The 22,067-nt window shown below is 38.9% G+C and overlaps 1 protein-coding gene across 5 annotated transcripts in view; it reads left to right on the top strand.

The window, feature by feature from the left end:
* Positions 1 to 22,067, top strand: part of c6h11orf65 (chromosome 6 C11orf65 homolog) — a 63,092-nt gene that overhangs the window by 39,601 nt on the left and 1,424 nt on the right. For 2 of the 5 annotated variants that reach the window (XM_060826692.1, XM_060826693.1), the window contains 5 exons: positions 4,494 to 4,547; positions 6,151 to 6,366; positions 8,066 to 8,202; positions 11,382 to 11,552; positions 17,548 to 17,603. In XM_060826692.1, coding sequence (XP_060682675.1) covers positions 4,494 to 4,547; positions 6,151 to 6,366; positions 8,066 to 8,202; positions 11,382 to 11,552; positions 17,548 to 17,603 — 634 coding nt within the window. The remainder of the gene's footprint in view (positions 1 to 4,493; positions 4,548 to 6,150; positions 6,367 to 8,065; positions 8,203 to 11,381; positions 11,553 to 17,547; positions 17,604 to 22,067) is intronic. The other 3 variants (XM_060826696.1, XM_060826695.1, XM_060826694.1) reach the window with 3 other exon arrangements.

Below are 22,067 nucleotides of genomic sequence, written 5' to 3'. Positions count from 1 at the left end.
ATTTGAAGAATATATTTTTCACCCAATGGGTTGTAGGTATCTGGAACTCACTGACTAAAGGGGTAGTAGGGATAGGAACACTCAAGTAAAAAATGAGGTCTGCAGATGCTGGAGATCACAGCTGCAAATGTGTTGCTGGTCAAAGCACAGCAGGTTAGGCAGCATCTCAGGAATAGAGAATTCGACGAAGGGCTTATGCTCGAAACGTCGAATTCTCTATTCCTGAGATGCTGCCTAACCTGCTGTGCTTTGACCAGCAACACATTTGCAGAATAGGAACACTCAAGACATTTAGGAACTATTTATATGAGCATGTTAAATGCCATAGCATGCAAGGGTACAGACCAAGTACTGGAAAAATGGAATCAGAATAGATGGAGGTTTGATGACTGGCACAGGCATAATGGGGCAAGTGGCTTCTTTCTGTGCTGTGAAACTTTGCAGCTCAATGAATCTAAGCTCTTGGCAGCTAATTCACATTGATTTAAAAACAGCATGCAACAGCCGGCTTTGTGCATTTGTGTTTGAGGTCAGTGTTCCTTGTTGAACCCTGTGGCACGGGAGGGGAGTAGGAGAATGGCAGCTTGCATGGACGCTTGGCACCAGCAAGGATGCAGCAGCGATGGGATGTGATGTGGAATTGGGTTGAGGGCACATTGCAGCTGAAGATGCTTTCAAGAGAGGTCAGAGGGTGCGGTCTGGGCCATGGCAGAGCGAAGTGGGAAGAACCTGCCATGGAGGGGTGGAAAGACTCAGTTTAAGTAAGAAAATCAGGACTGACCAAAGGGTCCATCTCAGAGCATTGAATGGCAGAACTTGTATGGGCTTTGTGTTCATCTATAATATTTCAATTATCACTAATGAGATTAAACTTGAAAAATGTCTGTTATGATTAATAGAAGCTTGGGCAGCTAAACCAGCATTTACAGCCATATCCCACAGCATGGTGTGGGATATGGTAAATTAATGTTACTTCTGCAATTCTCAATTATTAGCTAAAAGCGTATGCAAGAAAGAAATGGGACTATAAGACAGACAGTTAAACTCAATATGCCTGTATAAACTATAGGTATAAACACCTGTTTCCCACTTTTACAGAAACACAGGAACAAACCCCAATTAAAAGGGCCTAGTGATAAGATGCTGTGAAAAGTCAAGGATGTGCCCACAGCAGGATGAGGTCAAATGGCCTTGAGAACAGGAATGGGCACTTTTTTCACAGACAAGGCCAGATAAGACACGAGATAAACAGGAGTAATGGGTACCGGTCTTAGGGAAGTGGAGGATGTAAACAGGGGGGGAAACAATGAAATAAGAAAAAAACATGTAGGAACCAAATTATATAAATATCGAGTATTTGTTGAATTCAGTGTGTTTTGTCCCTGCCTTGTGGACATCACACCCACTTGCAAGTGTGAAATAAAGAGCACTGCTGATTCAGATTTTGTCTCGCACTGAAATTATTGCAGTGAGTGAGCTTTGTTTCTCACAATGGCAAGTCCAATACTGGTAAATAGTTCCTGTTATGCCATCATTTTGGTCGGCACAGACCAGTTTGGGCCAAAGGGCCTTTCTCCATGCTGTTGGACTCTATGACTCTATGGACACTAATATAACCATTCAATAATGATTGAAAGCAGAAACACAACATTTCTACAACAATAAAGGTCCCCAACTGCCTTGGAACCATCAATGTGTACCAACCATGAGGAAAGCCAGCAAATATGGCTGTCAAATTAAACTATTCTCAACAAAAATGATGATGCATGAATGAAAAAAGAAATATAATGGGAAATATTTACGAGTGATATTTAAATTTGAAAAGGACTCATTCCACCTTTATGACCATGATAAATTTTATGTTAAAGGCAGTTGAATTGGGCAGGGGATTGCAACCATGATGAAAACCTTCCCTGTATGCCTAGCGGACTCTTTTTTAGCTTAGGAGAAAGTGAGCACTGCAGATGCTGGATATCAGAATCAAAGAATGGGGTGCTGGGAAAGCACAGCCAGTCAGGAATGGTGATGGCCTGATGTAGAGCTTATGCCCGAAATGTTGATTCTCCTGCTCCTCGGATGCTGCCTGACAAGCTGTGCTTTTCCAGCACCACACTCTTTGATTCTTCTTTAGCTTATCCAAACTTGGTACATCGTCAGCTGTTGGTGGGTTTCAGCACTGGAAACTTCTCCTGCCGTGTGATCACATGTGAACCAGCAATAGAGACAGAAGTAGTACATGGTTCCTGTTAAGCCATCAGAATTAGTGAAAATTGCATCATATGTGTGCTTAAGACTATCAGATATTATCACAGATCTCTTCATATTCAACAATGTCACACCTCACTGGGGTTGGACATTGGAAATTAAGCCATCTATTCCTGGAGTTATCACAAAACTTAAAGATTTTATAAAAGTATGCAAAATTCCCGAATTTAATGGAGTTTTAGACCCAGTTTTCTGTACTTAACAAGAATAACTATAACGAATAAATGGATTCTAGCTACAGGTAAACAATTATGAACCATCAACATATACTTTACCAGTTAAAACACCAACCCCTCTTTTAAAACACCCCCTCCACCCACATATAGACAGACACAAAAAGAACATTGATTTAATGGAGAGAGGGAAAGACTAGGAAGACAGTTGAAAGGTCCCTGTCCACAGGATTCATTGAGATGATCCTTTCGGCCTGTCAGGACTTGCTGAGCCTCAATCTGTCTTCTCCAGGTTCATTCACTTGCTTGCAAGTGGCATAGAGCAATTGGTTCACAACTTATAAAGCCCCCAAATTATTGTCAAAAGTCATTGTTTATAGCAATTGAAGAAAAGAAATTACATGGCTTCCTTCAGGCTTGAAGTGTTTTATTACTGCAGTAAAGGACTGCACCTTCCTTTCCTGAAGACTGATAGCTTCTGACCCAAACCTTCATACTTACAAGCTCTTCAACTACCTCTCCAACGTTCAATTAATAGCAATGTGTATTAACTACAAAATGCCCTGCAGAAATTCATCAAAGCTCCTTAGAAAGCACTTTCTAAATCCATGACCACTATCATTTGGAAGGACAACAACAGCAGGTACATGGGAATATCACACCTGCACGTTCCACTTCAAGTCATTCTCCATCCTACTTGGAAATATGTCACTGTTCATTCAGTGTCATGGGGTCAAAATCCTGAAATTCCCTCACTAATGCTATTCTGGGTCTATCTACAGCACATGGACTGCAGGAGTTCAAGAAGAAAGCTCACTGCCACATTCTCAAAGGCAACAGAGAATGGCACTAAATGCTGGCCTAACAAGTGACAACCATATCTCACGAGTGGAAAAAAACTTGCTGGAAGCAAGATTTCATTCCATTAGCATATTATCTAAATGCTGAGAAATTACAGAGGGATCTGGATGTCCTAGTGCAGGATTTGCAAAATGCTAGTATACAGGTACAACAAGTAATTAGGAAAGCTAATAGAATGTTATTGTTTATTGTGAGGTGAATTGTAACAAAAGTATGGAAATTATTCTTCACTTCTACAGGCCATTAGTAAGACCACATCCAGAATACTATGTGCAAATACTGTGTACAATATCAGCCAGAGAAAGTGGGCAAATGGGAAGATATTGGGCAGGATTGATTTGAGCATGGGAGCACATTCATATCATCCGCCAGTTTGCTGGCAATATCTGCCACTTGCCCATTTTACCAAGAGGCATAGTTTTAGTCACTGGGGTTACCTGCCAACAAGTGGGAGGAAGGATGGGTAAGCCAATCAACAAGAATTGAAAGGGTTAATTAAGATTTGGAGATGCCGGTGTTGAACTGGGGTGTACAAAGTTAAAAATCACACAACACCAGGTTATAGTCCAACAGGTTTAATTGGAAGCACACTAGCTTTCGGAGCGTCGCTGATGAAGGAGCAATGCTCCGAAAGCTAGTGTGCTTCCAATTAAACCTGTTGGACGATAACCTGGTGTTGTGTGATTTTTAACAAGGTTTATTAAGGTCTACTTTGGGAAGCTGGGGTTGGTAATAGAGCCTGCCTGCCATGCTTAATTGGCAATGAACACACACTCTGGCCACTAATTGGCAAATGTAGGAAACATCACTGCCAGCTGACTATTCACCTCCTCTCCCCCCACCACACACACACACACACACACACACACACAGTAATGTTATCATCTCCATTTGTACCCCACCACCCAGAAATTGAAGTGCTGACTCCAAACCCAGAATCCAAGTATTGCCTATTATCCCATTATAAATAATGACACTAAATTCTTTAGTAAATTTAAATTTCATTCTCACTCTCTGTTTTGGGTGATTAGAGTTTACTTGTTTTTTAATAGTTTTCTGTATCCTAAATAAAACGTGGTCATAATTTGCATGCAAATTCTGACTCTACATGGTTAAATTTAAAACATATACAGATGATTATTATAGAAAATTGAGGTTGCATAATTGAAATTTATTGCTGGTGCATATTCACAGGCAGGATTACTGGACAGTGCTGCAGGAGTTCATGTCCGATTCAGACTAGGAGGAGTAAGTGATCTTAATTTTCTTTTGCACTATTGGAACATTTCACTTTTGACTATTCCAGTTTTTTGGTGCTGAAATAATTTGGATGTTATGCATGTTAGTTCATGAAATTAATTTATTTAGAAATAGTTGACTTGGAATTATCTTAATATAAAAGGTTACATGACAATAAAATTTACATGACATTTTCATTAGACCTTATCTGACAATGTCCAGATGCTGTTGAACAATGCTGGTTCAGCAAGATAACATTTAAGGCATTTCTGCAGTGCCTTTCAATTCCCAAAGTCTGGAAATGTCCTTTTCTAGGAGATGGCAAGTTCACATGCCTATTACTGCCAAAATAACCATTGCCAAGGCTAGGCCGTGACACTAACCTGCATCTTCACCTTGGTAGAGATTCATCTGCCTATCAAGAAATTATCTCGCTCAGTCCACCAGTCTCCAAGTATATATGGCAGAAGATGAGATTCAAACTCATCTAGGTAAAGTTTATTTATATACAGATGATGTTCAGGGAGGGCATTTTGTCTGGAACCCTACACACTACAGTTTTGCAACAACCTATAGCTATCCTAGAACAAAGGTACAATTAATCCTTCACTCAACATTATGATCTTGCCCAGTAAGTATTACTATTTCTGAATTCTGTTTGTCCTGGAGTTACACAACGGATTTATTTTTGGGAATGGGTAGATTGTCTGCCCCATACTGCTGACCTTAGACCTATGAATGATACATCTATCATTATTAAGACGAGATCATGATATGCAAAGACCTTGACCAAAATGAGCATTTATTTAATTTGTAAAATGTGTGGAGTTGATATTCACTCCCACACCATGCTGGATCTTGTTTCAACCATTGACTGAGAGGTCCATTAATTTGGGCTGAATGAAGTAAGAATTTTCCCATCCGGTTTCCCATTCCGATGAATTTTTGGGGTGTTCCCTGATACTTTTGGGTAACAGGTGTCCTGATAGCTTTTGTCTTCTCAGGGTGGCCATTATTCCTGTTGCATGAGCAGCATGGCCCAAAATTTTAATCATTGGTTGAGAGAACTTGTTGAGTTTCAACTCAGCATCTTATCACTTAGTCAAGACTGTCGTTATTCTATCATCATGTTGAGCTTTAGTAGATCCAAAGATGAGAATGTCATTCACATGACATACAACACCTTCCACAGCTTTCAACATGTTGGGCAATGTTCACTAGAAACTCTCAGGTATAGATGTTGAAATAACTCCATCAACAAGTCACCCTTTATTTACATATGGAAGGTTCTTGACACTGCCCCAGCTCCCTCAGAGCTAGCTCTCAGAGTGATAGGGATATCTGACATGCCTGTTCTTACCTATCATAAAATGCTCCCTAATTTGACCAGACTAACTATGAGATCCACCTGGCTAACCTCATTACAATCACTACAGATGTGATACCAAAGAGCAAGCAATGAAATCAATAATATCCACAGGGTTTTATGACCATGGTTAACATTGATGCTTCAAAAGTATTTCATTGGTGAAAAGTACTTTACAATGTCTTGTGGCCATGAAAAGACCAACATTAGTCCTTTTTTCTCTTTCTTTCCTTATCTGCTTCATAGGAAACATTTCCTCCAAAAATCTACTACAAAATATTCACTCATCGACCAATTGTGGATCTATGTGCAAACAGTCCCAAAGATTATACACATCCTGCTGCCAAACAGAAACCACCCAGACAAATTCACAACCGTAACTCTGTGAAAAAACAGGAAGATGATCACAATGGATGGTACAAACGATTGGAGAATAATGATTGGAGGAGTCTTTCAGACAAGGTTAAATCTCAATTTCCAATTATGTAAGAAATAAGCTGCAGATATCTAACCTACTTGGAGACCTCAATTTACAGGTCATTTAACTGACATTTAAGATATATGCAGAAATTACTTGGGCTGGCATAAAACTCTAATGTATAAATATTAAGCAAAACAGGACTTGAATCGTTAACTTAGTTTAGGGTTTTTTATTTGTTGTAATTTTGTTAGTGTCCTAAATTGGAGAGAAGCAAAAGATGGGTCACTGCAGGATAACTTAATTTGGGTAATTGGATCTAAAGTGCATGATGAGAGTTAGAGTGTCTGAGATGCATCTTTGAATGAGATGGTAATAGTTAAGTGTTTCTGACTTCTGTGATGGGTAGGTTGTTGAAGCAGACTATGATTTTACTCCACATATATATCAGTGAACTGCCAGCATTCTCTAGTGTTGCCTCTCTGATGCTGACCATAATTTCAGGATGTGGGGCACATGTAGATTAGCATGGAAATCCTGAAGATGTTACTCAGAATTTTGACCCTGTGAATCATCCCCAGAATTGGCAACCATTGACATCATCAAGAATTTCAAATTTTTGTTCCACATAAAAAAATCAGAAAACCTTTAAAGCTTGTTCAATATTACTGCACTGCGATGAGGTGAAATTCTTGCCAGGCAGACTGCTTCATCTCTCAGCATTGCTTACTTCAAGGTCTGCAGTGTTCTTGATTTATAGCTGACCACTAATTCTGGGTCAATATGTGTGAAAATTATGTTGAAATTGTATGATAGAATAAGAACTGTGCATGTCCCAAACATGGGTGGTGCCAGATGAGTGTACGTAAGATTAATCCAGAGGTAGGATATTCACAGTTGAGTGTATCTAAGATTATCCTTGACAGTGGATGGTTACAGCTGAGTGTGTATAAAGGTTAATTCTGACGCAGAATGGTTACAGCTAAATAAAAGTTTAAAAAAAATACAACTTTTATTCTTTTGAATGTTTGTTGTTAGGAGCACTCAAAAATAGTTCCAACCAAAATTCAAGATTGCATATCAATGCTGTTTTTGTTTCAGATACCAAAGCAATGTTATAATGACTTTTTTAGTTGGTTAGTAAATAAAAGGTTTCGTAAATTAACAAAGGCATACTTCACATTCTGATTTTATCTATTCCTTGCCCTCTTTTAACAAGGCAAACCTGTGTATTCTATTTAAGTTCCTTTCTCCTCAATTTGTAAATATTTGACAATAAGAGTAAATTACAGTGTTATGCAGACTGAATATTAAGTGATTTCAGAACAGAGAGTAACAGAAACCTTCTTTCGTACAAAGGTTTGTGAGGACGTGCAATGCACACCAGAGTTAGTAATTGAAGAAATGATTGTGTCAACATTTAACGATGGATTAAGATAGATGGTTAGAGGAAAAAAGCAATAAAGATAAATAGGAACAGGATGGATACGTGGAATTGGGATCAATACTTATATGGAGGGTATGAATGTTTGGTTGGATTTAATTACCTGTTCCAATAGTATAATTTATATCTAATTCTATGTAATAATTTCATGATGTGTGTTATCCACTCTTTGTGACTCCATTCAAAAACAAATCCTAAACTATTGTTTGGTAAATCTAGTTTTATCCATTATACATAAAAGCTTTAGTGCTTTGTTTATTAATTAGATTCACATTAAATTTGTTTTGGTTTCTGTTCAGTACCTTGGAACTACAGTAGATTATATGGAATTTGAACCTAACAGAAAAAGAACAACTTTTCACCACTGCACCCTCCAGAGAAAACAAGATGCCAAGAGAAAGCAAAAACAAAAAAAAATTGAATGGATGAAAAAAATGTGAGTTTGATCAAATTTACATCAAAGTTGGATAATGGAAGTCCTAGAGTACCTAATGTTTTCTGGAGTCAAAGACTAAACATTCAATCGTTGGCAAAAATAAAATAAAGAACTGCGGATGTTGAAAATCTGAAACAAACAGAAATTGCTGGAGGAACTCAACAGGTATGGCAGCATCTGTGGAGAGAAACAGAGTTAAGATTTTGAATCCCGTGATCCAGCTTCTGAACTGATACGAAAACTGGCATAGGCCAGGACTTAACCCAGTAGATCATTGCAGGACAGACCAGAGTTCAGCATTGAAATTTATTCAAGTGAACCCTTTTTGAAGAAGGGTCACAGGACTCAATGTTAAATCTATTTTCTCTCCACAAATGCTGCCAGACCTGCTGAGTTTCTCCAACAATTTCTGTTTTTGATTCAAACTTGGGACATTGTGCTTGCTATCCAAATAAAATTGCAGGAAACCTCTCGAAATTATTAAAGGATTGAGGAGAGACAACAAAAACCAATCTGCACCACTTTACTTCTCATATCCCTCAGTTTTGTTCTCTCCCAATTTCTCCAGAAAGTGGTCAATTCATTGTACAAACAGTAATTGCTCACTGACCCTTACTCAAACAATTATTATTCACATGAGTCTTGAAAGTGAGTGTGATTTGAGTCCTATCTTTATTTTCTTGAGAGACCTCACCTCTGAATCTGTTCCTGCCCTGATTTGGCATTAAGGTCAAAAATTGCCATCTTTAACCAATAGAGCGTTGCACGACAGATCAGGATTTGGCGGTGAACTTTACTCAATTGAACCTGCAGAGAGAGTTTCAACTTTAAAAAATTGAAAACTGTTGAATTTGAGAGTTTCTTGTTTTGTGGAATGCTTGATGCGATAAACTGGGATTTTGTGTGCTAATTGTTGGGGTAGCAACTTCCAGGGGCAATTAACTCCTTACTTCCACAAGCCAGAAAGTTTATTGGATGCAAGCACCAATTAAGCACTTTGGTGCTAAAATATAACAAAGAATTGCAGATACTGGAGATCTGAAACAAACTCAAGCAGAAATTAGCTGGTCTGGCAGTGTCTGTGGAATAGAGTTAACGTTTCTAGCCCTTCTTCAGCATGTGCTGTCCAATTTATGCAGAATCATGTAAAATGTTATATGAAAAATTTAGCAAGGAAACTTGCCCAATACCAACTGGATAGACAATATGCAAAAGGCGTAGGCAAGGTGGAATTTGTAAAATGTATCCATGAGAGCCTTTTCGAAACCAGCATTTAAAAGACTTAAAAGAGACAAAACTGTGCTCAACCTAACTTAGGAAGTGAAGTGAGGCAAGTGGTACAGTGGGATGGGACAGCATTTCGGTGATAGTCACTATAACTTAGTAATATTTAAAATAATCACAGAGAAAGGATAAAGATGCTTTCTAGAAACATAAAAATAAAGGTTTTGAACTGGAGAGAAAGCTGATTTCTAATATTATAAGACCAGACCTAGCCAAAGTGGACTGGGAGCAATTGGTTGTAGAAAAATCAAAGTTTGCAGAGTCATTTAAAAGGAAATAGTGCAAAACAAACATGTTCTTGAAAAGAGGGAGATTGGACCAAAATTTCCAGAAAACTCTGGATGTTAACAAAATAAGATTATATAAGGGTAAAAAGGGAAGCTTCTGCTTCATACTGAGGTCTTAGAATACCAGAAACTCTCGAGATGTATAGAATGTGCATTGGGTTACTTCATAATAAATTAAGTGCAGAGGAGACACAAATAATAGTAGTGGGTAAAATAAAGGAAAATGCAAAAGCATTTTGTTAGTCTAGTATATAGGGGCAAGATGATAACCAGGAAAAATACATCAGTGGAACAGGGAGAGAGTGGGGCCCATTAAGGACCTAAAGGGCAAACTGTGGATGGAACTGGAAAATGTAGGTAATATTTAATGAGTACTATACATCTGTATATTATATGAGTACTACACAAGAGAGAAGAACCATGTAGGCAGAGAAATATTGGAAGAAGACTGTGATTGAGTTGAACAAATCACAATTGAGAGGCAGAAGGTACTGCTGGTTTGGTAAGTATTGAGGTTGCAAGTCTAGATTACAAGATAATATTGACAGGTTGGTCGGATGGGCAGGTCATTGGCAAATGAAATTTAATCCTGAAAAGTGTAAAACAATGCATTTTGGGAGGGCTAACAACACAAAGGAGTACATGATGAATGATAGAACCCTATAAAATACTGAAGATCAGAGGGACCTTGGTGTGCATGTCAGCAGATTCTTGAAGGCAATAGTACAGATTGATAGATGGTTAAGAAGACCTAAGAGATACTCGTCTTATTTGTCTTTGTTAGTCAAAACATTGAAGAGATGGGACTGTGTAAGACATCAGTTGGCCCACAGCTGTTCTTGTCACACACAATAGGAAGGACCTGATTGTAATAGACGGAGTGCCAAGGATATTCACCAGGATTTTACTTGTGCTGGACCATTTCAGCTATGAGGAGAGACTAGATAAGCTGGGGTTGTTTTCCTGTGAGTAGAGATAGCTGAGTGGGGAGTCTGATTGAGATGTACAACATTGAGGGGCATAGATAAAGGTAAATGGGAAGAAACTTTCAGCCTTAGTAAAAGGATCAAGCATTGATTTAAGGTGGGGAAGGGGTGATTTATGGAAGTTTCTTCCTCCAGAAGGTGATGGTATCTGGAACTCACTTCCTGAAAAGCTGCTAGAGGTGAGAACCATTGCAAAATTTAAAAAGTATTCAGATAAATATATGAAACATATACAAAGTTCCAGGCCAAGTGCTGGAGAAAGTAGAACGAGAGTACAGAAGTGTTTGATGACCAACATGGACATAATGGGCCAAAAGCTCTCTTTTCACACTGTAAAATCCTGTAGCTCTAAACTCTGTGCCAAATAGATGTACTATCCATGACTTACTGAAGATGTTAAAGTTGATACCAATTTGAAAATAAATGCATATAGATCCATTAAGTTTTAATGTTAGACAAGAAGATTGAGGAAATTTTAGAGATCAGCAAAGGATGACAGAAAAATATAATAAAGAGGGACAAATTTGAGTATGAGAGAAAACTAACAAGAAACAATGACAGTCGCTAAACAAAACAGCAATTAAGCTCTGTTCCTCAAGTTGTTTTATTTTGTATCTTGCAGGTACCAGGATGGCATACTGCAAGCCCAGACACTGAATCCAAATACAGCTGTCCTAGTGCAGAGAGCAACAGAAGGTTTAATTGACAGCGTAGAGCAGAAAGGCCCTAATTCTATCCTTGATTGGGAGGTGGATGAATTACTTGAGTGGACCAATGCACTGAATTTTGAAAAGTAAATAACATTTAATTTAAAAGACATACATTGTAGTTATTGTTCTTGGGACTGTGGTAAACTCCCAATAAGTAAACTCCTAGGAGATCTAACCACAAATTTATATTAAGTGCATTTTCAAATTAATTGAAGAAACCCTACTGTAACATGATTTGCCTACAAATACAATCCATGTTAAAAGTGCCAAATGAACACAGTAAAGCCATAAATGTATCAAAGAAAAGTCCTTTACTCTAATTATTCATAGCTTACACCAGTTTTCAGGTTCCTAACCTCCCCTGATCCACTGGTTAGAGCTTGGCTATGGTGTTGGGGAGTCAGAATATTAGCTTGAAACTTTTAAGGCCGGTGATGGCAGGGTGCGCAGGCTAGTTGTAATAATCTCCCATTTTGTTTGTTGATATTGTCAGAGAATTGTTCAATTACAATTAAGGCCCATACGCTGATCTTGTGAAATTGACCAATACTGGTTTATTTCACGATATGGGAAGAAAAATTGACTGCACATATGCAAAACAGACACTCGGCACAGCTGATTCAAAAGCCCTCTTCTCCAATTTCAGGTACAGTCAGCTCTTACAGGGTTAGAAGAGATCGATGTTAATTACAAAACAATACAGTTTCAATCACGGTTGATAGGAACAATGTTGCTAGTCCTGCAGTATCGGTCAGATAACCATGGGAACAGAAGGTTAGTTAATCTACAGAAAGGGGTACTAATATTCAGCATTCTGGCTGCAATATTTCATAGGGCAGTGAGCATTGAAATCAAATATCCTGGTGTCATCTAGTCTGCATGGGCATTGTGGTGACTGGGTTCCTGAGGAGACAGGGAGCGCCCTTGAGGCTCCAGGAGCTGCGATGCCATTGTGAGGCAGTGAATCTCATTAGCAGGTCATCTAGATAACATGTTCCTTCAGTCAGTAAAGGCTTAGGTAATGGTCTTTTACTATCCATTCCTGAATGTGGTGAAAGTGAATACTGCAGATGCTGGAGATTAGAGTCAAGAGTGTGTGGTGCTGGAAAAGCACAGCAGGTCAGGCAGCATCTGAGGAGCAGGAAAATCTAAGTTTTTGATGAAGGGCTTTTGTCCAAAACGTCGATTTTCCTGCTCCTTGGAAGATGCCTGTTCCTGAGTGTGTCAAGTTGAGGTAGCAGTGGCATTATGGGTAGGCCCTTTATGGCTAAGGACAACTGGCCTGTACATAAAGTGTTTTTTTTTCTTTTCCCACAATATGTTTTGTTCACTTTCTTGATTCATGCCTCAAGAATGTTGGAAGTCATCCAGATGGTTTTGTTACCCTCATAACTTCTTGGGTAATGTCTTGACATTCAAGAAGCAACATGGTCTCTTGGACATTATTATCCAGAAGTGATAGCTTTTTGATGTCATACATGTTGGTGCAGATCATATCAATAATACATGCCTTGCTATGCCTTCCACCATTAAATGTTTCACTTTTAACCATCAAAGTACAGTCTGGCAAAAGATGGTGAAAACAGTCTGGTTTCTTTCATATTGAAAATATCTCTTGGTGTATAGTCATTCAAAATGTGGAAGAGGGCATTTGCTTTATAACCATTGCACCTTCATCACCTATCATGCATGAAGTGATGCCATTCTTTGTCTTGAAACAGTCTAGTCATACTTTGCCACAGTCCTTGTGACCCAGCCTCTTTGACACGGCACCTCCTTTTTTCTGGAGATGGGAGTGGTCTCTGCTCAAATACCTGGAACCAAGAAAGTAGAGCTTCTCCAATGTTAGGATAGGATAGGCAGCCGTTTTCATTGTCTTTTTCACAGGAAAGAATGTATGGTTGTCACTGTTCCAAAATTTCTGCCTTGTGATTCAGAATTAATGGTGAAATCTCCCATTCCTTCACAATGTTCACTTTTTGTTTCATGTCATTTTTTTTCCACTTGCTGTTCAATTTCACCTTCTCTCAAATCAACATTTTTAACCTTCTCACAGGTTTTGGCATGCTTTTACACAGAAATTTTGATGTCAAGTCATACCTTGTTTAGTATTCCATGACTCTGCCCTATTGTGTGGCTTAACTTTGTCCGTTTGGTCAGAACACTGATATGATCAGCTTAGCCAACTTTTACTAACTCAGTTACTACTTCAAAGGTATAGTTAATCACAGGCATTAGACGATTGAATTTTCTGTTTGGCTAGTGGGAATGACTGGACCCAATTGAAGTTTTATATCATCCAAATTTGACTCATCACAATTTTACTGTCATTAGTTGAACACAATCCATTAAAAATAGGTCTTTGTAAAGTACTCATGAGTCTTATTTATGAAGGTAAAGTCAGCATAGTCCTACTGGATCACAGGACTACTCTCCCATTAGAGAGAGATGACTGGTGATGGTTTAACCTGTGAGTCACCACACCTCAAGTGAGGGGAGAGGTTGAGAAGAAGCGTCCGTTGTGGTAAACTCAACCAGTGCAGGAATTGAACCCACGCTGTTGACACCACTCATTAGCCATCCAGCCAACTGAGATAACCAACCCTTTTCTGTATTCGAATTGCAAAACAGTTCTATTATTGCACTCACCTGTTAATTAAAGTATAATAGTGATGACATTGTAATAAGTTTGAATGCAGTGAAAGACCATGTCAGATTTTATTTCTTGTTTTTGGAATATGGACATTGCTGGTAAGGATAGAATTTATTGATCAGTTCAATTTGTTCTTACAAGGTGATGCTAACATATGACTTCAATCTTTGATCCATAATCCCTAATGCCTTCTCCTAATAACATAATAAATAAAAGCATGACTAGGTTCCCCAAGGCTGCTGTACATTCAATAGAGTCATGACTGGTCTTCTACTATAATTCCACTTTTCTTTCCTATCCCCACAGACCACTGTTTCCAAAAATTTAGATCTGCATCACAGTCTTGATTATATGCAATGATTGATCACTTAGAGGTTGCTAAGTAGAAGATTCCTAAAGGTTCATAACCTTTAGAGTGAAGAAATTCTCCTGCATTTAAAAATATGTCAATCTAGTCTTTAAACTTTCAATTAAGCTGGCATCCATTTTCTTTTGAGGAAGCAAATTCTGTCACCTTTTATATGAAAGATGCTTCCTGATTTCACCTCTGTATGATGTAGCGTTGATATTAAGTTTGCAATCTCTTGTTCTTGATTCCTTACCAGAAGAAATAGCTTATCGATATGTAAATATTGTTACATGCCTCATTAGATCACCCATCAACCTTCTGAACTTAAATCAATGCATCCTAAGTTTATGCAATATTGCTTCGATTTAACCCTTTAAACTCTGTTTTACTTTGGTGAATCTGCAAAGCCCCTTGCTTCAATTTCAGTATTTCTTTCCATAGGTGCACTACCTAGTTATGAATACAGTAGTTGAAGTCGGATCTGACTGTGACTCCAGAAAACTGATGAATAACTTATTTGTTATCTAGTAGACTCCAGATAATGGGAGAAATGATTATTCCCAAGATGCATTACCTGTGTGTTAGGTGATGTTGAATAAGCTTGGCAGTTTGCTACACAGCACATTCCAAAGCTTGTACATGCTGCAGTCATAGTATACTTGTGGTGGAGCTACTGGATGTTCAAATTAATGGTTAGGAAGCTAATTAGGCAAACTGCTTTGTCCTGGAATGTGTTAACTTTCTTGAGTGTTCGTGCAGCTGCACAGGTACCATCATATTTTTTACTTGAGCCTTGTAGATGGTAACAGGGCTTTGGCGATTTGGGAATCTAGGGGCTTGAGACAGTCTCTGACTTGTTCTAGTAGCCATAATTCCCACTGTAAATTAATGAGCAGTGATATCAGCTACTGTAAGATTTTGAAATTCAATTCAACTTTAATTGAAGACTTATGACAATTATAATTCAAAACTAACATTGAGAGAACCAAACTAAACATTTACTAATCCACTAGTTCCATTTCAGATACAAATGTGTTTTCACAAGTTTTACAGAATGAGGTTTTTCATAACAAACACAAAGACACTGGATCAGTGGTTAACACCGCTGCCTCACAGCACCAGGGACCTGGGTTCGATTTCAGCCTTGGGCGACTGTCTGTATGGAGTTTGCACATTCTCCCCATGTCTGAGTGTGTTTCCTCCTGATGCTCCGGTTTCCTCTCACAATCCAAAGATGTGCAGGTTAGGTGAACTGGCCATGCTAAATTGGCCATAGTGTTCAGGATATATAGGTTAGGTGCATGAGTCAGGGGTAAATGTAGGGGAATGGGTCTGATGGGATACTCTTCAAAGGGTCAGTGTGGATTTGTTGGGCGAAGGACTTGTTTCCACACTGCAGGGATTCTAATTCTAAGAAAAAATAATTTTAATAAAAAGCAATTAATTGCATTTGAAACGCTTCAGGATGCAACTGTGACTCCAATGTGGTTGACTGAGCCATGATTTCTTGTTTTGTTGACTGACATTCTTCTGTCTACAGTCATTAGATGAACAATCATGGTCATTCTTGAATTGGCCAGGTAGTTTTTACCCAATTCCTGATTTTTTAAAAAGCCATGGTCTTCTGTGTAGCATCACATCTGACAGTCATCTGACACATCAATCCCATTGAAACGTCATCCTTTTATGACAGTTAGTCCCTTTTAGCTTACCAACTTCATAGATCTTAACTAAGGTAATATGGCATCAATGAAACTATTATTATTTGCCTATTATGTATCATCAGCTCGTACAACTTAATGTCATCCCAGATCTTCCAACTGATACATCTAAAACTGTCAAAGCATGTCAAATGTAGAGATGGTTGGAAATAATGTTGTAAGGGGGACTATCTCTGTTCAGACCATGAATCCAGAAGGCTATGTCACTGACTTAGTGCCAAAGCACAGGATATTTTCAGGGCTGAACAGGAACTTGGAGTGGGAAAATGAGGATCCAGTTGTCATGGTCCATGTTGGTACTAGTGACACAGGAAGAAGAGGGAAATAGCATCTACTTGAACAGTATGAGGAGCTAGGCGTTTTCTGTCCTCTTGTAATGCTTTTCACATAGTCATAGTTCTGCTTGCATCCTGGTGAAAGAAATAATTCCAGGCAAAGGCATAAAAGTGGGGATTGCCCTTCAGTCATAGCCAATGGTGATAGATGACCACCTAAATTACAAAGAAGGAGGACTTGTTCCAGGAAGTTGCACATATCAGCAATGATTTGCTATAAAGGCCAATGCATTTTGCCTCAAGTGCTCTGTGCTCATCCCTTCTGTATTGTGGAGCAGCCTATGGCTTGGAAGCAGACACTGCTCCTGCTACTGGTACTCCTCCTGCCGCAGCTGGTATTTCTTTTAGATCAGCTTTGGCTGTGGTCTTAAAGTCAGAATTCAAGATTAAAAACTTAATTGATTATTTAAATATCGAGATTAATGATCTGATAACTCCATATCAGCTTCCCATTCTGCACCAAGCATATCTCACTAAAACCCATAAGTCGGCAAGAGTTGGGCATTTTTTGAGGCTTTAACGGCCTCTTCTGCACTTTCATTAGTATTCAACCACTGCCCTAAACGCCTCCAAGCTTATACTATAAATATCTGAAGAAGAAAAAAGACCAGGGGATAAATATTCTATAGATTTGAGGGTTATGAAAGAATGCATTAGAATATACAATTGTGCAGAGATTCTTGGTGTCAAGCTAATTGAACTATATGGAAATGAAGACCTTACCAAATAGTTTATTTAGTGTTTGAAAAACAAGCAATATACCAACTGTAGCGTTATTCATTCAATATAGAAATTATGTTAAAACAGAATGGATTAGAGGGTACAGGTAAGAGAGAGAAATCACCAGTCATATGACAAGTTTTATCTTGCATTCTGTGAGATATCTGAGATAGGTAACAGATGAAGATCACTAGAATAGGAACAATATTTGAGATGGGTAAAGGATTATAAAAATTTACATTGTACAACTTGTGATAGAAATGATGTATCAGAGCAAATTTCTGATATTTCGCTTTTCAGGTATTTAAATGACTGGACGGAAATTGCTTGTAGCAGTTCCTCTGCAAATCTTCCAGGTACCTCGATATTCATTTTAAATCTTGTTGTATGTGCACCAGTAACAATAATTCTCCAGATATTAATTTACATAAATATATCAAACATGGAAATAATGCACCAATTGAAAATTGTAATGAGGCTATTACAAACTAAGTGAAAAGAGGACCTTCCTTGGATCTGGGGATATCCAATAGCATTTTCTAGTACATTTTCAGGAATGGTATGAACATATAAAGATGATGGGTGGAATCTTAAAGGGGCCTGAACAATGTGGCTGTAGTGGGAAATGTGGCAGAATCACAAAAAGTGTAGTAAGCCCAATTTCAACATCAGGAGCAACTTACTCTATGTTTTAACTAAGTTCCAGGCTATCAGGGTCTGAGGTAAGATTGTCACTCGGCAAAAGCAAGTTACCTATTAAGTGGGATTATTTAATGACCTTATTAACTCATTAATATGTAACTTTCTATTGTACCCACCCACTTCAAACAAACTGAACACTAAGAATTCTCAACGTGACATGCACCAGTCTCTAAGTACTGACATGGCACCTCTCCAACCCACTTACAATTGTGCACTTTAATGCTGCACCTTGAGACATAACAGTAACTGTCATTGTAATGCTGTATCAAGGACATTTTGTGCTGAGGGCAACACGGTGGCTCAGTGGTTAGCACTGCTAACTCACAGCGCCATGAATCTGGGCTCAATTCCCACCTCAGGCTACTGTCTGCATGGAGTTTGCACATTCTCCCAGTGTCTGCATGGGTTTCCTCAAGGTGCTCCAGTTTCCTCCAACATTCCAAAAGATGTGCAGGTCAAGTGAATTAGCCATGCTAAATTGCCCATAGTATTAGGTGCATTAGTTGGGGTAAATGTAGGGAAATGAGTCTGGATGGGTACTCTTTGGAGGATTGGTGTGGATTTGTTGGGCCAAAGGGCCTGTTTCCACACTGTTGGGAATCTAATCTAGTCAAAAGGAATGCAGAACAGGTATCTGGTGAAATCAGCTCACCAATTGCTCTAAAAGTACGAGTCGTTACTATCTTACCAGACCATAGGACTCACTGTGCATTGTTATTAGAGAAGAAGGTTGAGAGATGACTTAATTGTGACATATAAGATAAGCAGACGGTTAGGTAGTTTGGACAGTGAGAGCCTTTTTCCTCGAATGGCGATAGCTAGCACGAGGGGCCATAGCTTGAAATTGAGGGGTGAAAGATGTCGGACAGATGTCAGAGGTAGTTTGTTTACTCGGAGAGTATTGGGGCATGGAAAGCGCTGCCTGCAACAGTAGTAGACTCACAACTTTAAGGGCATTAAATGGTCATTGGATAGGTATATGGACGAGAATGGAATATTGTGGGTTAGATGGACTTCAGATTGTTGCATCAACCTGTGAAACCATTGAGGGCTGAAGGGCCTGTACTGCGCTGTAATGTTCTATGTTCTAAAATACAGGGTTGCTTGTAAACAATGTGCATGGCTGTGAGTTTAAGGCATTAATTTTGTAATAGGTCACACTAAATTTAATAACATGCTCAAAGTTGTAGCTTTATTGGAAATGTAATTTGAATTCTCAACTTTCAGTCATTAATAACCAAAAGTACTTAATAGTTTCAAATTTATTTATTACAGTTGCTGTATAATTCAAGAAAGTATTTTCTCAAGCATGTTGAATAAAATTGCCATGATTAAATTAAAGTGGTAATTGTAACCCTCAGAAGTTTTTTTTTAATAAGTATATTATTGAAAAGCTTTTTAAATCATTTACAAACATTTATATACAAAGAAAAAGAATAACACCATCAACACAGAAAAAAAAAGTAGTACACAAAACAAGGCCATAGCATAGTACCATTGTTAATAAACACCCCACTATTCTACCAAAACAAACATATGTACTTAACTAAAACTAAACTACAAAAATATGAAATAAGTACTAACTTAAACTACATTCAAATAACTTAAATAATATCTCATTACTTTATTCTATCTCACTCATGACACCTCCACTGAGGCTCCCATCCCTGGGAATATCATCTACAGAACCCATATTCTTTTCCTTCCAGTCTCCTCATCCCGGGGCCCCACTGGCACCCATACCGATTCCCACGGCTATACCATGGCCCTGACTAATATTGCCGATAAGTCTGTGTCAATGTACTTTAAAAAGAGCCGCTACGTCCTATAAAACTGTTCCATTTTGTGGTGAACCATATTTGTGAGCTTATCTTGGAGGAGATGCTTCATCACTAGCATACGCCACCCCATAAGACCTGGTGGTTTTTCTGATGTCCAATTCAGTAGAATGTTCTTCTCGCGCAATGGGTAAAGATATTACACAGTCTCTTCCTGTGTTTCTCCAGACAGGGCAAATTTGGCAGCTCCAAAAGAAGAATGACTAAATCCATGTTAATTTCAATCGCCAGGATGCCCTTTCGCTCCCTTACTATAGCACTCCAGTATCTCTGGATCGTACAACATAACCGGTAGCAGTGTGTAAGAGTGCCTATACAAATGTTACATTTGGGACATTCTGGTGGTGCTCCTCTCTTAAACTTAGTTAGACTCCCTGGCGCCATATGAGCCATGTGTAAGATCTTCAATTGCATAGCCTGTGCTCTGTTACATACTGAAATTCTCCTTACGTTCCCCAGATGTCTTCCCATATCTCCAGCAAAACGTCCTCTCCTAACTCTTGGTTCCATGTCATGCAAAGTCCTTCCATATCCCCCAGAGCACGGCCTTTCTGTAAATGATGTAAAGTACTAAGTGAAAGAGCACCTGTACACCGGAGTATTCTTTTCTCCGCATCTGATTTTTAATACTGGACCAGGAGTGTGGTCTTCCTCTGTATATAGTCCCTTATCTGGAAGTATTGGAAAAGGTCCCTATTGGACAATCCATATTTCTGACTTAACTGATTAAATGACATCAGGACCTCTCCCTCGAATAAATCTCCCAAACATAGAATTCTCTTATTCTCCCATCTCTTAAAGCTAGAGTCTGTTGTCCCAGGTTTAAATCCTTGGGCTCCTACCAATGGGGTAAATGTCAAAGTCTTAGACCAGTGGCCCTCATCATGCCTCATTACCCTCCAGGCTTTCACCGTATTTAAGGTAATTAGACTGTTACACTGCTGGGTCACGGATTTCATCTTGGCCATAAATAATAAATTAATTAGAGGACATCTCAACTGTGAGGCTTCAGTATCAAGCCAAATTGACTCTGAATTCCCCCGTACCCAGTCACCAACATATGTTAACAGAGCACTTATTTGGTATTTCTTCAAATCTGGAAGATACACCCCCACCCACCCCCACCGACAACCTCCCCCCCCGCCCCCCCCCCGCCCCCCCCCCCCCCCCCAGCCTGCAGAACTTGCAATTTAGTGAATTTACTTAGAGGACGCCTATGGCACCAAATAAAGGACTCTAGCCAACCATTAATTCTTCGTCATACTTGTCTAGGTAACAACCATGGGAGCATTCTCATGAGGTATAGCAGTCGAGGAAGGATATTCATCTTAATCAGGGCTATTTGGCCCAGCCATGATAACGGTATCCCCTCCTGCCATTGCAAATCCTGTTTTATCCTTTCCAATAATTGGATATAGTTAGCTTTATACAGCTGGTGGAAGGAAGGGGCAATAACAATTCCCAAGTCCAATAAACCTCTTGGTGACCATCCAAACGGGAATTACATTCCATCCTTCAAGTTAGGCACCTCCACTAATCCCCCTTTCGGCATGGCTTCTGATTTTGTGAAATTGATCCTATAACCTGAGAAACTACCATATGAATTAATTGTTTGGATCAATCGGGGAATAGACTTCTCGGATTGGCCAAGAATAAAAGGATGTCGTCAGCATATAGGATGTTCTTATGCCCCCCCATTCCCAACTTTGGCACTATTATTTCAGAGTCCCTTCTGATAGTTTTGGCTAACAGTTCAATCATCAAGGTAAATAGCAGTGATGAGAAAGGGCGTCCCTGTCGCCTACCTCTTCTAATATTAAAATTATTTGACTTAACACCGTTTGTAATAACTGCCACCTTAGGATCATTATACAATACTGCTACCCATCTGGCAAAGGATCCCCCCAAACCAAAAAATTCTAGAACCTCAAATAGATACGGCCATTCTATCTGATCAAAAGCCTTTTCTGTATCTAGGGAGACCATCAACCCCGGAATCAATCTTTGCTGACATACCTGTACTGTATTCAGTACTCTACTAATATTGTTTGAGGCACTGCAGCCTTTAATAAAACCTGTCTGGTCTTCATTTATAATATGGGGCAAGAACTTCTCCAACCTCAAAGCCAATATCTTTGATAAAATTTTGAAATCTACATTCAGTAGCGAGATTGGTCTATATGAAGCACATTCTTCGGGGTCCTTCCGTTTCTTTAAAATAAGGGAGATATTAGCCTCCCTAAGAGTGGCGGCAGATAATCCTGTGTATAAGAATATTTG

The sequence above is a fragment of the Hemiscyllium ocellatum genome, chromosome 6 (genome assembly GCF_020745735.1).
Source record: "Hemiscyllium ocellatum isolate sHemOce1 chromosome 6, sHemOce1.pat.X.cur, whole genome shotgun sequence".
NCBI lineage: Eukaryota > Metazoa > Chordata > Chondrichthyes > Orectolobiformes > Hemiscylliidae > Hemiscyllium > Hemiscyllium ocellatum.
The sequence above is the reverse complement of the archived record's forward strand: the minus strand, read 5'-3'. Positions and strand labels throughout refer to the sequence as shown.